Below are 16,843 nucleotides of genomic sequence, written 5' to 3' on the forward strand. Positions count from 1 at the left end.
GTAAGTCAGAAAGAGAAAGACAAACACCATATGATATCACTTATATGTGGAATCTAAAATATGACACAAATGAACTTATCTACAAAACAGAAACAGACTCACAGACACAGAGAACAGACTTGGGGTTGCCAAGGGGGAGGGGTTGGGGCAGGGATGGAGCGGGAGCTTAGGTTTAGTAGATGTAAGCTATGATATATAGGATGAATAACAACAAGGTCCTACTGTATAGCACAGAGAACTATATTCAATTTCCTGTGATAAACCAAATGGAAAAGAATATAAGAAAAGAATGTGTGTGTATATATATGTGTATAACTGAATCACTTTGCTGTACAGCAGAAATGAACACAACATTGTAAATCAACTATACTTCAATTAAAAAAAAAAAAAGCCCAAGGAGGGTGTTAGGCTACTTCCACAAGCTGACCCTGTGCTGCAGGTGGGTGCAGAGTTTCAGTTTCCCTTCCTAGTTTGTGAGCTTGCTGGGGGAAGGGATTGCAACTTAACAATCGTTTTAACTCTACAGCCCATAGCAAACACGTGAGGGATCATGGCAGAATGCTTAAAAGCATGGATTTTTAAAAATCTGGATTAAAATCCTGGCTTTTACACTTCCTTGCTATGAGTCCTCGGGCAAGTTAATAGATTCCTCTCTAAGCAAAGGGGGATAATAGTAACTACCTATACCTCATGGAGTTGTGGTGAGAAGAAATGCAATAATACATGTAGAACACTTAGGACAGTGCCTGACACCACGATAGGTGATCAGAAAAAGGTAGCATATATTAATTTTTATTTTTGTGTATGGTGTTAGGGAGTGTTCTAATTTCATTCTATTTTACATGTTAGCTGTCCAGTTTTCCCAGCACCACTTATTGAAGAGACTGTCTTTCTCCATTGTATATTCTTGCCTCCTTTGTCATAGATTAGGTGACTATAGGTGCGTGGGTTTAGCTAATATTAATTGAAATAGAAATATTCTTAAACCACAATGAGCATTTATTGGTTTATCTCTCAGCCATCTTTTCCTCTGAGGCCCTCATTACTTCCCTTTTGTGTGGCTCACAGTTGGTTGTTGGTTCTCACTCCAGAGATGGCCCAGGGACTCTCGCTTGGCCAATCTTAGAATCCTATTAGTCTGGCAACAGTGACTGGTCCAAGGCTGGGCATGTGACCCAAGCATGTGGCCCAAACACAGAGATCTCCCTGTGTTTTTTTAAAAAGGAAATTGGGAGGAGGATACTCTTTCTCACCGCTAGGGCTGCTAGCCAGGTTCTCTGCAGATGTGAGGTAGAAATGTGGGATGGGTGGATTGTGTCTGGAAGAGTTGAATCCCCAGTTCCAGCTCTGCATTCCATTCCGTGAGCTTTCCCTCCTGCCTTACATTGACTGAGTACTTACTGTGTATGAGACCCTGTTCTGATAGCTTTACATCTATTAACTAATTTAATATTCACAACTTAATATTAACATTATCCCTAGTCTGGTTTTTCCTCTCTTGCAATGGAAAGAGACCCTCTCCCTTGCTTTACCTGTAGAAGTCTCAACTCCCAGTGGCTTCTCGTCTTCAGGCCAATCTCCACTCTCTGAGCCCTGGAAAGAAAACTCTTCCAGGCTGGAAAGAGACTGTAGCTCCTTTGGGGGGGTTCTGCATGGGGTGCTGTTGGTGCTGATGACGGCTGACACGCGGAGTGGCACGGACACAGCGAAGGGCTTGGAGATGTTCAGGGCCTTGCGCTGGTGACGGGGAGAGGGCTCCATCTGGAAGAGGCTGCTGGTAAAGACAGATTTGCTGGGGCCGTCGTTTGAGGTGTAGAACATGCCCAGCATCTTCGGGGCTGTTTGCTCGCTCTCGGGATCCTCGACGGGTCGGAACACCTTCAGCTGCTCAGGTGGGGCCCGGGCCTGAGCGCCCTGCAGCTGGCTTCGGTCACTGCTCACGTCAAAGCCCCCCTCGGCCCCCGCCGGCATCCCCTCCTGGCCCCACTCGCCCTCTTGCTTGCTGAGGTCACATGAGCTGCCAGTGTTAGTCGAGTGCATTTTCGCTGCTGGGATGAAAAATCCACCAGTGGTGACTGTTCGATTGAAATTTCCTTTGGTTTCTTTCCCTAGTGAAAAAGCAAACGAACGTGGTCAGTAGCCTGAGCACACGTATCACTGAGCAGCCTTCCAGGAAGGGCAGGCACGCAATACTTGCATATTGGAAAGGCATAGCACGGTAATAAGGGCATAGCTATCCTAATAAAGACAGATACATAACACTTGGTTGACAAGAGGAAACATCTCCTTATGTGCACAGAATTTTGTCATAATGCCCTGATAGAACCATTTTGTTGTATCATATGTATCTGTTTTAAACTTCGCAGGTAGAGCAGTTTCCAAAAGAAAGACACGGCTGAAATTGCTATATAGAGCAGTCATCCACCAAGCATTAAATGTGGATCATGAAAAAATAAAAAGAAGATGGGAGATGACAGAATGATGTTTGCTCAGAATGAAGATAAAAAGGCCAAAATAACAGAATCTTGTTTCATTTTAAAACTTTAAAACTTATTGTTTTAAGTCTTCTCTGGCAGATGGACCCAAACAGGGGTTTGATTTCCCAGCAAGGAAACAAATGCTGTTCTCAGCTAGACCTTTCCGCCTTTTCCCAGGCTTCCTCCTGCTGATTCAGAGGATGAGAAACTAGAAATGTAAATTAACTAAATGTTAGAAAGCACAGTTGTGAGGAGTGAGTTCCTGACTGACTTAGAAGTGAAGGCAAAGAAGAGGAAAAAATCTGTGTGGGAAATAAATAAGCTGGGAGACAACAACTGAATTGCCAGGGATCTGGAAAATAATTCCCCACTAGGCACTAAGTGCTACATCTTAGGTAACGTTAGGTTTAAAATTCTTAGGAACCACTCTGTAGGAGAAGTGTAATTGTCTCCCTTAACACATGAGGAAACCGAGTCTTGAGAGGTTAGATAACCTGCCCAATGCCCACGGAAGTGGTGACCTAGCTTTTGGTGTTTTTTTTGTTCTGTTTTTTAGCTTTTGAAATATTAAATCCTGCCAAACTGGGCAAGAACTGCCCCCAAGAGGTTTCAAAACCAAGCAAATTGATGAATATAAAGGTGAGAAAATGCTAAAAGGATTGAGCCAGCTTAAAAAGATCTCATTGAATATTTTACAAGTTTAGTATTATTTTTTGAAAGTTGTTCTAAAGATTTTCTGTTTTGTTTCAGGCTTCCTCATTTATCAAAGAGCAACATATCTTGTATTAGAGGGATTCGAAAGTCATGGTACAATCATGGGGGAGTTTAAACAGTCTGCTGCTAGGGAAGCCCTGTGTCTTGCTAGTTGTAGAAGTGCTTGTTGGCTGCTTAACAAAAACAGAGAAGCAAGGGCTACAGGCAAGTCAGTCCTTAAGGCTGGAGCTGTAAGAACTAACATGGTGAGGTGCCGCTTTGGTGATGGGTGTCACCTGGCATGCAACTGTACGTACATCTGCTCCAACCAGCAATGACCAGCTACGTGCCAGGCTGGTGCCTGTCAGTGTTTATTGATGAATGAAGGAATGAATGAATCTACCAACTCAAAATCATGACTTGACAAACACAATGAAGCTAATGCCTATGGAAACACCTAAATTCAAAACTCTTCTTTATGCCCCAGGGGGAGCCTCTTCTGCCTTAGTTTTCAGGTGTTGACCTTTTTTTTACCTGGCTCAGGATTGAATGCAAGGAGGCTGCTGTCTCCAGCTGTGGGGAGACAGGCTGGAGAAAGAGGCCTCGTGGAGTAGGGGAGGTTACTGCAAGGGCTGTGTGCGCCCCTTGAGTTCCAGAAGGTCAGGGAGGGATCTGGGCCTGGGGGATTGTGTGTGACCATGACTGGAGATGAGCAGGGTCTGCGGTTTAGGAAGGCAAGTCTGGTGTGGGAGCGCCAGTCTCCCAGTTGTAATCCCCAGTTCCAAATCCAACTGAAAAATCTCACCTTCCACGGGCACTGAGCACAGCGAGTCCATGCTTTTAGCTGGTCGGATAGTAGCCTTTTCCACTAAGGACAAAAGAAAAAATATCCCTGATGAATGCTTGTTCGGAGAAAGTGTTTAGAACAATAGGTCAGGCTGTAAGTACAAAAAGGAAATTTCTTTAGGAAAGTTTTTCAAGTATTTATAATTTTCCCCTTTGGAAAACATTCCCCACTCCACCTTAGATGTTCCTACTTTCTTGGTGGGACTGACCTTATAAAAATAGGGCATTTGTAGATCAAAGGTTTATTAACATTTTACAGATAAAGGTAAATTACAATTTTGTCACATAGCTATTAGCAAATGAGGAGTCCTGAATCCGATTTTATTGTACAGAAAAGACTCAAAGATTCATCCATGGAGTAGAATCCATGGGGCTCCAGGCAACCCCTCCTATTTGACAGGCCAGAGAGCAGAATTCTTGGCTGCAGCCACATCGCTCAACACCCAGGGATTTGGTACAACAGGTGAGAGAGAGCCCAGGGGTACTTTTCTCCCTTTCTCCCGTGTGTCACCTTTCTCCACGTGCAGCTCTGCTCCTTGACGTCTGCAGCCTCGTTGTTCCCCCAATGCTCTCACCCACCAGCCTCACCCTGGAGCAAATCCCAACCACACGAACCTTTTCTGAGCCCCTGCTGTGTGCCTGGTGGACTCTATGCATCTTTGTAAGCCACCTAGGTAGGTTTTCAGAAGAGTATGGTTTAAATAAATCAAAACTTATTATCTCAGGCATAGGCTTAGGCACTTTCACAAACACCATCATGTCTTTTCAGGAAGGCTTCCAGGGCAAACTTGCTAGGAGGGGAGAGAGGGCAATTTAGAAGCTGACCGGGAGCCCCAGGACTTGTGGCTTTAAGGTAACTCTGGATCCAGGCAGATCTGGCTTTGAATCCCAATTCTCCCACTTTTGGGCTGTGTGACCTCAGAGAAGCAACTTACCTTTTGGAAACTTCAGTATTTTGGCATGAAAAGGAGGAACCGTAGAGCTGTTGTGAGGATGAAATGAGTAGTGCATATAAAATAGGTTGCATTAATCTAGAATAGAGTAAATGCTCAAGAAGGAGTAACTATTGTTTATTGTTGTTGTTGATGTTACTCAAGATAAACTAGGGCTCAGCAACAAGGGTAAACCCAGGACATGGTTCTAAAGGAAGCACTCAGTGTTGGCCCTGACCCAAATCGGGCCCTAACTCACACTTGCTTTGTCCCTCTTTTAAAGTTCTTTTTTTCCTTCTTGCTCCAAACCCTGCTCCTTCTGAGAGGCTCTGAATTAGCCCCTTGGCCTCCCAGGCTCAGGGCTTCTCTCTGCCTGGGTCCCACTGGGCTCTGGAAGGACACAGCAACGTTCACGCAAAGCCTTGGTGACGCCAAGATTGCCTTCCACCTCCTTACTTCCAGAGGTAAGCCAGAATTCTCATTCTTAGAAGATTGACTATTCCCACAAGTTTACAAAATGGCTTCTAAAACTGCCTGGCCAGCCTCCCTTCATTCGTGTATTCTTTTTTTTTTTTGGCCACACCACGCGGCTTGTGGGATCTCAGTTCCCTGACCAGGGACTGAACCCAGGCCATGGCACTGAAAGTGCCGAATCCTAACCACTAGACCACCAGGGAACTCCCCATTCGTGTATTCTGAGACAAGATTTTGCCTTTGTTTTCCAAGAGCTGCATTTCTTGGCCTCCCTCTGGGTTTCATATATCACCCTTCAGGGGTAGTGACCAGGTGTCACTGAGTGTCACGGAGGATGGGTAAGAGTTCTGGTTGCAGGGCCATCAGTGTTCACCTTTCCTGCTGGACCCTCTATCTGACAACACAGCTCCTTCTGGTCCTGGTGGCCACAGTAGCTGCTTTTGGGAACAGTCTCCAAGAATTCCCTGGCTCCTTGTCTAGATAGAAACTAAGCACTCAGGACTCCTTGGCCTATGACTACACAATCGTCCTTGGTATTTTTGGGGGACTGGTTCCAAGACTGCCACGGATACCAAAATCCATGGATGCTCAAGATCCTTATGTAAATGGTGTACTGCAGCTGGCCTTCCCTATCTATAGGTCCTGCATTTGCGGATATGGAGGGCTAACTGTATTTAGATTATATTTTTCTGTCTGGGACCTTGGCCTCATGGAAATGCATCCACCAGTTTTCTTTGGGTCCTTGGGTTCCCCTCTCTTGGTTTATCTCTATGGCTTTATTTCCCTACTCAAAGGAGTTCACTTTGGAGGGTTCCCTGGAATCTTCCTGTTTGATAATATACAAATTCCAGTACACCAGTGTCTGGGAGACTCCAAAGTTTATGCATCTCCATTCAGTCAATACCCAAGTTTTTCTTATCCTTTAGTATTTCCTATTTCTGTTCCATTTTCTAAACATGGTTAAACATCCCTTCATCTGCCCCCGCACCAAAAAAAACCCCCAATACTATATACATGGCTTCCCTGGTGGCGCAGTGGTTGAGAATCTGCCTGCCAATGCAGGGGACAAGGGTTCGAGCCCTGGTCTGGGAAGATCTCACATGCCGCGGAGCAACTAGGCCCGTGAGCCACAACTACTGAGCCTGCGCGTCTGGAGCCTGTGCTCCGCAACAAGAGAGGCCACGATAGTGAGAGGCCCGCGCACCGCGATGAAGAGTGGCCCCCGCTTGCCGCAACTAGAGGAAGCCCTCGCACAGAAACGAAGACCCAACACAGCCAAATAAATAAATAAATAAATAAATAAATAAATAAATAAATAATTTAAAAGGTGCTAATAATTAAAAAAAAAAAAACCCTTCACCTGCCCCCGCACCAAAAAAACCCCCCAATACTATATACATGGTGAATCAATTTTTAAAATGCTCTTAAATATGGAGTTTTAAAAAAAGATTTTAAAAATTATTTATCAATAAATATGTTAATCCACTGATTTCCTTTTTTCACACGCATATTTCAACATAGCAAGCCCATGTGCCATTTACAGTGACCATGCTGGTGGGTTATGACCAGAAGGCTCCCCACTCCCTACCCCCAAGTCTTTAGTTTCTAGGGATCCAGCAACACTCTTCTGGTGAAAAGCAGCCACTCGGGCAGTAGTCAAGGTCACAGAGAGCCACTTATATTGACGCTGATGGTTCTTTAATTTCACCCCCGCATCCCATCAAAATGCAGCCAGTTTGATGAACTATCTCTGATTAGCTTATTCATGAGATAGCAGTGGTATTCAACACCGGCTGCATATCAGAATCACCTGGGGAGCTTTTTAGAAATTACCAATACTCTGACTTCACTGCAGAACCCCTGAGGCAGAGCTGCTGTGGGTATGGACCACACTCTATGGGTGATTCTGAGGTGCGGCCGAGCTGAGAAGCTGGCCAGGGACATCCTGTGCATTCTGTGAGTTTACCGCTGTTTGATCCAGCACCTGGGGCTTCTTCCTTTTGAAAACCACGTGGGGGTGGAAATCTTCATAAGTCAAGATCAAAGAAAATCATTTAATCTATTTTTACTCGATTGTTTTGTTCTACTTTTTTTAACTTTTTGTTACTTGGGGAAACTCTTTCATTGTGTCACTGATTCTGTAACTGAAGGGCTCTCTGATGTGCTTCAGCAAATCTATTATTAGATCAGGGGTTTCCTGCCAGGTACTCCCCCTTAAATTCTCCATTGAGAATCCTAATTTCTGATTTGTATGTGCTCTACCATACCTATAGCAACCTGCCCTCTTCACCTGGCCATCTTGCCATTTTGTGAAAGACATTTTTCCCTATATAATGAATATTGTAGATGCCTACCCAGAATCCATTTCCCTTTCCCCTTCTCACAGAGCCCTGTACATCTTGGGTGCATCTCATTCCTCACACAGGGGTGTAATGCCATTCCTCATGCCAGTGATTGGTTCGGGAACCCAGACCTAAGCCAATCAGCACAGGGCACTCCCATAGCCATAGGGATTGACCCATGTGACTCAGTGAAGGCTACTATTGTGGGGCGGAGGGAGGGGGGCAGACAGACACTTAACTGGGGCTTTTGGGAAAGAAGGGTCCCTGCCCTTAGGAGCAACCTACTAGAAATGATGTTCTTTCTCCTTCTGGATATAGTGAGAGTCAAAGGTAAAGCCTAGAACTATTGTAGCCACTTTGTGGAGGCAAAGGAAGCCAGTCTGGGGATAAAGCTGACCTACAGAGGAGGGCATAGCTGAGGAAAACACGGAGAAATGGAGACAGAGCCACTGTACTAAACCACCCCTGAAGCCTTCCCTACATCTGGGTGTCCCAATAAATTCCCTCCTTGCAGAAGCCAATTGAGTTGGATTTGTCATTACTTACAGCCTAAACCACTGTACTTACTATACCCTGTGACATCCCTCATTACTCCAATAGGCCAATGTGACAATTTCTAACATCTGTGCTTTATGATCCTTGGAGTACAATTATCACTGGGCTTGAGGAAGGTCCTTAAAAATATTACCTCATTTTTTCCTATTGGCATTAGTTTTTCCTCCTAAATCTTTATTATTAAGAATTTCATACATTCAGAAAAGTTGAAAACCTCTAGACCTATCACCTAGGTTGACATTTTGCCACATGTCTGCTTTATCTATCTCTTTCTATCTATCTATCTACCTACATACATATGTTTTGCTGAATCATTTGAAAGTGAGTTTCAATATTTTGACAATTCATCCTTAAATACTTAAACTTTAGCATATGTCTCCTAAGAACCATCAGCACCCTATGAGAATGTACTATTCTTCAGTATCATCTAAAATCTAATCTATTTGTCCCCCAAATTATCTTTTGTAGTCCTTTTTTTTTTCAAACTAGTATTCAATCAAGTTTGCTCATTACATTTGTACATTTACCTTTTACTACTTGCTTTCATAACAATTGCCCTCATTTTTAAAATATCATGCTTTCAATTTATAACACTAAATGTCTTTGTGGCAAATTTCTTTGGCCTCCGCTTTCTGACACAATATTCAGCCGGACTGGTTATATTCCCCATTATATAGTGGTTCCCTCAGTTCCCTCCTGCATCAATTCCTATTCACTACTCAGATATAATTCCCACAGGGCAGCATTCCTATTTAAAAATCATGACCCTGGGGCTTCCCTGGTGGCACAGTGGTTAAGAACCCGCCTGCCAATGCAGGGGACACGGGTTCGAGCCCTGGTCCAGGAAGATTCCCACATGCCGTGGAGCAACTAAGCCCGTGTGCCACAACTACTGAGCCTGCGCTCTAGAGCCCATGAGCCACAACTACTGAGCCCACGTGCCACAACTACTGAAGCCCACGAGCCACAACTACTGAGCCTGCGCTCTAGAGCCTGCAAGCCACAACTACTGAGCCCGTGTGCCACAGCTACTGAGCCTGCATTCTAGAGCCCTTGAGCCACAACTACTGAGCCCACGTGCCACAACTACTGAAGGCCACATGCCACAACTACTGAAGCCCGTGCACCTAGAGCCAGTGCTCTGCAACAAGAGAAGCCACCTCAATGAGAAGCCTGCACACTGCAACAAAGAGTAGCCCCCGCTCGCCGCAACTAGAGAAAGCCTGCGCACAGCAACAAAGACCCAATGCAGCCAAAAATAAATAAAATAAATAAATAATTTAAAAAATAAAAAAATAAAAATCATGACCCTCACCGTGGGGGAAAAGGGACAGATCTTCCTTACAGTAGAGTTAAATTAATAAATGTAGAAGGAATGATGGAAATGGAGAATGACCATTTGGCAAACACCACAGTAATAACTGCTGCAGGCAAGAACCACTGATGGATGTTAAAATGCATGGATGAAAGTATGATGAAAAAAGGCTATTTGCATAGTCTGAAAATATCTCCCACAAGATACTTATTAATTGCAAAGGAAAAAAATAGTAACTTTACAGGGACAAACCTTGTAGATAGCACTTTAACCAAGTGCTCAAAATTGACATCACCAACAATAAAATATTGACTTCATGTGCCCCCTGATATGACACATTGAGACATAACCTCAATCTAACCATGAGAAAACATCAGACAATCCCAATCTGAGGTATATTCTACAAAATAAATGGCCAAAACTCTTCCAGAGTGTCAAGGTCAGGAAGACTGAGGGACTGTCCTAGGTTGGAGGATTAAAGAGGCATGACATCTAAATGCAATGCAGGTTCCTGGACTGGATCCTGGACCAGAAAAAGGACATCAGAGGGACAACTGGCCAAATATGAATAACGTCTGTGAATTATTTAATAGTATTATATTGATATTAATTTTCTGGTTTTGACCATTGTATTACAGTTATCTAATATGTTAACATTTGGGGGAGCTGTGTGAAGGGTCTACAGGTTCTCTGTGTACCATTTTTGCAAATTTTTTGTAAATCTAAAGTTATTTTAAAATACCAAAAAGACTCTTCAGTTAATTTATAAGTTTCTCTTTCAGGGTTAGTGAGTTTGACATAATCAAACCAAAGACTTAAGAAACAGAACTGAAAAAAAAAAAATCTTATAAATGTAACTGCCATTGATTCTTACCTGAGAGCCTCTGTCCTCTCACAAATACACTCCCATTTCTACTCAGCTTTGATTTAGAGTCTGATCCAGAACGTCCCAGGTTAAATATTGATTTCCACTTCTTTGATTTACTGGAGAGCTTTCTTCTAAAGGAGCCAAGCCACAGGGGGTTAGTTTGGTAACTAGCTATTTCAGTGGGACTTTTAAACTAAGAAGGAATACCCCAAACATGTTCTTAGTTATGAACAGCTCTGACATATCAGGAAATTCCTCTCTAAAATCCAAGTTGAGCCTGACTCTCACCCTGTCTGGGGATGCCCATCATGACCAAGTTAGGTTTTCATGAGTCAGAGTGAAGGACCACATTCCCCAGGGGAAGGGACAAAGATGTGTATTACAGGCAGGGGAGGGGGGCAAACAGAGACAGGGGTTGGTGGCAGACTCAGAGGTCTCAAGCAACCACAGCCCTGGGAATTCTGGTAGGAATTCTGGTAAGCACTTCAGTCCTGGGTTATCAAAGATACTTATTTTTTTTACAGGAGTAAACACTAAAGACCAGAGACCTCAGTCCTGTTATGCTCCTTGCACTGCACCCACACTGCTGGGACATCCACAGGCGAGGAGGGGGCTGGGGTAGACTTTGGTGGACCGGAAAGGGGGTGGATGAGAAAGCAACTTAGAAGAGAGCCTGGTCTGGGAGAGTTGCAGGCTGCTGGGTGTGGTCAGCGGTCACTGCAGAGAAAGGCAGAGGGTAGTCACTGTGTTTCTGGCTTTGTCTCTCATTTCTCTGATGAAGCAGGGAAAGTTGAGTGCTAGACTGGGCCAGAGGGCCTGGTGCCACCAGGGTTCATCACAGAGGCCTTGCCCGGCTCTAGCCGGCCTTGCTATCAGACTTCGTAAAGTTCCAGGATGAAACCCTGCAACCTGTGGGCTCCACAGAGGACCTTTTCTCTGCAGGGTTCTCATAGAACATCGAGGTCTCAAGCGCAGCATGACTTTACAATCCATCAGAGATAGATCTGCAGTGCTTAGTGGTTTCTATTGGATCTGGCCTGATGTTTTCAAGCACTAGGTCTTGGGGTGGATTTGATATAATCACATACCTTGAGGTATGGTATGAAGGCACAGAGAAAGTGAACTTGATTGTCCTTCAGAGGTACTCTTCCTGATCCCTGAGTGGAAGTCTTATTCTCCAGGGATTTAGGGGGAGGGGCAGTGGGGATCAGTCTTTCGAGACAGAGAGAGAGAGAGAACCATCCATGCACTTCAGGAAACAGAGGGGTTTCTCACCAGGTGAGTTCCAGGTGCCCTTCCCAGAGCACACAGTGTGACAGGCGCCCCCTACCCCTGTGCAACGTGGCAGCACTCTTTCTCCCTCCCCAGGGGGAAACAGCCTTGCCATCGTGAAGAAGACGCTGATAAGAGGTCTGAGAGGTCTGTTTTCATACCTCCTTTCACTGACCAAACAGCGAGGCGGACACTCTCCAGTGAAAAGATTGCCTTTCGGCCCCTCCACCTGCTGTCTGCCTAGAATTTTGGACCCCTGCTTCAGTCACTGCCTCCTTTTTACAGTGGGGCATGGGGGTGGGAGAGGGATGTGTGGAGACCAGGGTTACCACAGAATACGTGAGAAGGAGAAGGGAGGGAAGATGTGAATGAGAATGGTGTTTGGTTTTGGAGGGGAGGGAGGGCTCCAACAGGTAAGAGAGGAGGGACAGAAGCCAGGATGCACGTCCCCAGGCGCCATGTTCCCAGAGCTCCCAGTCCAGAGCGGTGCTCTCTGTCAACTTGCCCTCCGCTCATCCCTACGCCTTCCATAGGTCCCGTGGGAGGTGCAGGGTGGGAGGAGGGGGTCAAGTTTTTGTGTTTTGCAACCTTCCTTTTGAAAATGTCAAGCTTATTTTGTCTCAACTAAGGAGTAAAGGGTTTTAGTTCTGATTATTGACACCTATGAGCCCCACCCACACCATGGTACTAGGGATCTCCGGTGGGAGCTCAAGGTCTTGATGACTTTGGGGCAGTGAGTGAAGGCATCAGCCGCTGGTGAATGTTGTGGAGGCAGCTCCCTTCTCTTCCGGAATGCTTCCTTACCCCCCAACCCAGGCCACACCCCCAGCCCATGCTGCCATCACAGCCCTGAGACTCTGTCGCTTCCTCCTCCGTCCCCCTCCACCAGAACTTGGAAGAAGGACACTTACTTGTTGTCTGGTAACTCAAGGACAGTGTGGAAGAGGGTGCCCATGGGAGGGACGATCTCAGGCAGGCTATTCTCTCTCCTTTCCTTCCGGGCAGGGTGATTAGTAGCTAGGCTCCGGGCCTGAGCTTCCTCCAGACTCACCAACTTCATGGGCAGAGAGAGGGCTGGCAACGTCAGGCTCTTCATGATCGGCCGGTTTTCTGTAAAGAGGAGAGAAGAGCTCATAGACCTCCTGGGAGGAGGCCTGGGCGCTGGCTCCAGCCAGAGCCCCCATCCACAGCCCCTCCATTCCTGACCTCCTGACAGGGGCTTCTCCTGGGCGTGGTGGGGTCTATAGGGCAGAGACTACACTCTGGGGGATCTGACAGCTCTCCTGGCTGGACCAACCAGAGGGCACACAGGGGCTTCAGAAGGTAGCCTGCATTCCTGTACTTTTCAGACTATTCATTCATTCATGCACACAACAGATATACTGAGCACTTACTGTGGGCCAGAGTGACAGTGGTGGGTATTTGCCCCTGGGAGCTGCCTAATGCTTTGGTCAGGCAGGAATGTGCGTTCAGCCACAGAGGCAGCCTCGCTCAGCTAGGGTAGGGCAGGATACTGCCGCTCCTCTCCGCAGCTGGAGAACACAGGCTCCAGGGGCACTGAAGGTTGGAGGCTCGACTTTCCTGAAATTACCTAGCCTTGTATCTCTGCAGTAGAAAGACATTTTATGGCTATGCTATTCCCTAAGAGATAAGTGGCTTTTTATTCACTACCTAATCATCTTCAAGTGTATGCAAGCCAGTTCTTTCCTTGTAAGTTTTTTTAAAGAATGGAAGGGATGATGACAGATCAATGGTGTCCACGATTATCTCTTTTCTCCAAGTCAATTTTTTTTTTTCAAATTGGGGCAATCTTGTACTGCCTGTCTCCAGCCAGGGACATTTGGCAATGTCTGGAGACATTTTCAGTTGTCACAGGTGTGTGGGGGAATGCTACTGGCGCCTAATAGGTAGAGCCTAGGGATGCTGCTAAACATCCTACAATACACAGGACAGCCCCTCGACAAGAATTATCCAGCGCTAAATGCCAGCAGGGCCAAGGCTGAGAAACTTTGATCTAAGTAAAAATATATCCTAGATATATAAAAATGTATCTACCTCCAAAATATATCCTGAATCCAGCCACTTTCCTCCTTTCCACTGCTAACATGCACAGAGAGTCCCCAACTTCAGCAGTGGTTCAACTTACAATTTTTCGACTTTAGGATGGTGTGAAAGCAATATGCATTCAGTAGAAACCGTACTTAGAATTTTGATCTTTTATCAGGCTAGTGATACTCTGTACAATACTCTCTTGTGATGCTGGGCAGCGGCAGGGAGCCTCAGCTCCCAGTCAATCACGCGATCACAAGGGTAAACAAGCAGTAAACTTATAACCATTCTATTTTTCACTTTCAGTACAGTATTCAAAAATGACATGAGCTCGTCAACACTTTATTATAAAATAGGCTTTGTGTTAGATGATTTTGCCCAACTGTAGGCAAGCGCAAGTGTTCTGAGCACGTTTAAGGTAGGCTAGGCTAAGCTATGATGTTCAGTAGGGTAGGTGTATTCAATGCATTTTTGACTTAACGATATCTTCAACTTATTGAAGATACGTTTATTGGGACGTACGTGGAGGAAGATGTAGTCCAGGCCACCATGATTTCCCTCCTGACTTCTGCCATAGCTCCTTAACTGGTCTCCCTGCTTCTAGCCTTTCTGTCTCTGCTCCACACAGCAACCCAGATGCTCAGATCCTGCACGCCCTGCTCAAACACCTCCAGTGCTTTCCCCAGCACAGAGGACAAACCAAACTCTTAGCATGACCGACCAGGACCTTCCATCTGCTTTCCCTCTGTCCTCTTTGCCCACTGACACAGTGGTCTATAAAAATATACAGTAAAATTTTTTCAATGTATACTCCCATTGTATACACATATATATAGTTGTAAATTATACATATATACCACTGTATTTGTTTTATGTGTAATAGAAAACATACAACATCATAGAAATTACAAAGTATACAATAAAACCAATGGAAAAGAATTCTAATAGTTTCTTCCAACACCCATACTTTGGTACTTTGGTCTTTGGCATCCCCTGGGTGGGGCACCCCACTTTGGAGACTGCATTTCTGTAGCTACACTGGCTGACTTTCTGCCACGCGATGAGCTCCTTTCCACCTCAGAGCTTTTACACTCCCTGTTCTCTGTGTTTGGAACGTTCATCCCCCAGATCCTCACATGACTGGTTTCTTTTGTCATTCAAATCTCAGTTCAAAGATCACTTCCTCAGAGGCCATGTCCACTCTGTACCAAAATTACACCCCCAAGTCATTGACCCCATCGCATTATCCTGCTGTACTTTCTTCCTGGCATTTATCGTCTTTGAAGTGATAATGTATTTATCTGTAAACTTATTTATTGTTTGTCTTTGCAACCAGACTATAGCTCTATGCAGGGCAGCGGCTTTGCCATTTTGGACACTGTCCCCAGTGTCTGGAACAGTGTCTGGCACATAGGAGGTGCCCAATACTACATATTTATGTTTTAATAAACCTTGGCATATCACAATCTCTCTGGCCTCATTGCTCTCATCTATCAATTAAAGGTGTTGGATTCTATGACTTCTAAAATCTTTCCGATTTGAAGTAGAACCCTATTTCTAAATCTCAAATTCCAGAGTGTATGACTTATTCCATTTTGTGTAAACATTAAGTATGGTACTGCAGTCAATAAGAATTCATAACAAGAACATTTAAATGAAATGCACTGAATAATAATTATTGGAGGCAATCAAGAGTTAAAGGCTCAAGAGGAAATTGGATTTCAATATGCAGGACAAAAGCTGATTAAGGCAATGGTCATAAAAAGAACAGGCATTTCCAGGTTGGAATTAGGAACATCCTTAACATTAACAGTCATGAATGGAATCTGCTGTCAAGAAGGACATTTCCCAAGAGTCATTAATTCTCCACAATGGTTTATTTATCTGTTTAACTATTTTTTCCTCTAAAAGTCAGCACAAGGTAAGGAAAGAGCACAGGCTGGAAGCTTTAGGTTCAGTGTTCAGTCCTACCAGACACTAAGCTTTTCTGGTTCTCTGGTTCTTCATGTATAAAAGAGGGTTGATAACTTTATGATGGTTGTTGTGATAAGACCATGAGATGATATATGTGGAGTGCCCGCCATGGTTCCCGGCACAGAATAAGTCCCCAGTAAATTATTGGTTGACTCAAAAGGATGAATGAATGAAAGCATATTATTTCTCATTTACTTTCAAAAAGGATTTATATGCTTACAATAAAAAATACATCCGTAATGTGTGAGTTAAAATAAAGATAAAAGAAACGTCAGCCACTCCTAAGTATATAGCCAAGAGAATTGAAAACATATGTTCACACGAAAGCTTGTACATGACTTCACAGCAGCATCGTAATAACCAAAAAGTAGAAACAACCCATATGTCCGTCAACTGATGAATGTATAAATAAAACGTGGTATATCCATACAATAGAATATCATTCGGCCATAAAAAACAGAAATACCGATACATGAGAACATATGCTAAGTGAAAGAAATCAGTCACAAAAGACCACATATTGTGTGATTCCACTTATATGAAATGTGCAGAAGAGGCAAAATCCACAGAAACAGAAAGTAGATTAATGGTTGCCAGAGTCTGGTGGGAAGACAAAATGTGGAGTGACTGCTTAATGGGTATGGGGTTTCTTTTTGGAGTGATGAAAATGTTCTGGAATTAGATAGTGGTTATGGTTGCACAATTCTGTGAATACACTAAAAACCACTGAATTGTACACTTTAAAATGATTAAAGTGGTGCATTTTATGGTATGTGAATTTTAAAAGAAAGATCATAAACCACATGGAGGACAGGATGGGGATGGGAACAATTACACCAGAAATCAAAATTTGATATTAATTGCAATTGATTACTTTGATGGTTATACTTGATTTTCCCAAGTATATTAGCCAAAGTAGAAAAGAATGTTTTGATCAGCTAATACAAATATTTTGCAGATACAGCTCTCATACACCACTGGTTTCCAAGTGTGGGCCCTGACCAGCAGCAGCTCCATCACCTGGAAACGTGTTAGAAACACAGATT

The 16,843-nt window shown here is 44.4% G+C and overlaps 1 protein-coding gene across 1 annotated transcript in view; it reads right to left on the reverse strand.

Moving 5' to 3' along the window:
- Positions 1-16,843, reverse strand: part of ARHGAP31 (Rho GTPase activating protein 31) — a 114,769-nt gene that overhangs the window by 18,687 nt on the left and 79,239 nt on the right. The window contains exons 7-10 of the mRNA XM_059921063.1: positions 12,686-12,884; positions 10,509-10,633; positions 3,976-4,038; positions 1,533-2,108 (exon numbers count right to left, since the gene is read on the reverse strand). Of these exons, the coding sequence (XP_059777046.1) occupies positions 1,533-2,108; positions 3,976-4,038; positions 10,509-10,633; positions 12,686-12,884 (963 nt within the window). The remainder of the gene's footprint in view (positions 1-1,532; positions 2,109-3,975; positions 4,039-10,508; positions 10,634-12,685; positions 12,885-16,843) is intronic.

This window comes from Balaenoptera ricei, chromosome 4 (assembly GCF_028023285.1).
Source record: "Balaenoptera ricei isolate mBalRic1 chromosome 4, mBalRic1.hap2, whole genome shotgun sequence".
Classification (NCBI taxonomy): Eukaryota; Metazoa; Chordata; class Mammalia; order Artiodactyla; family Balaenopteridae; genus Balaenoptera; species Balaenoptera ricei.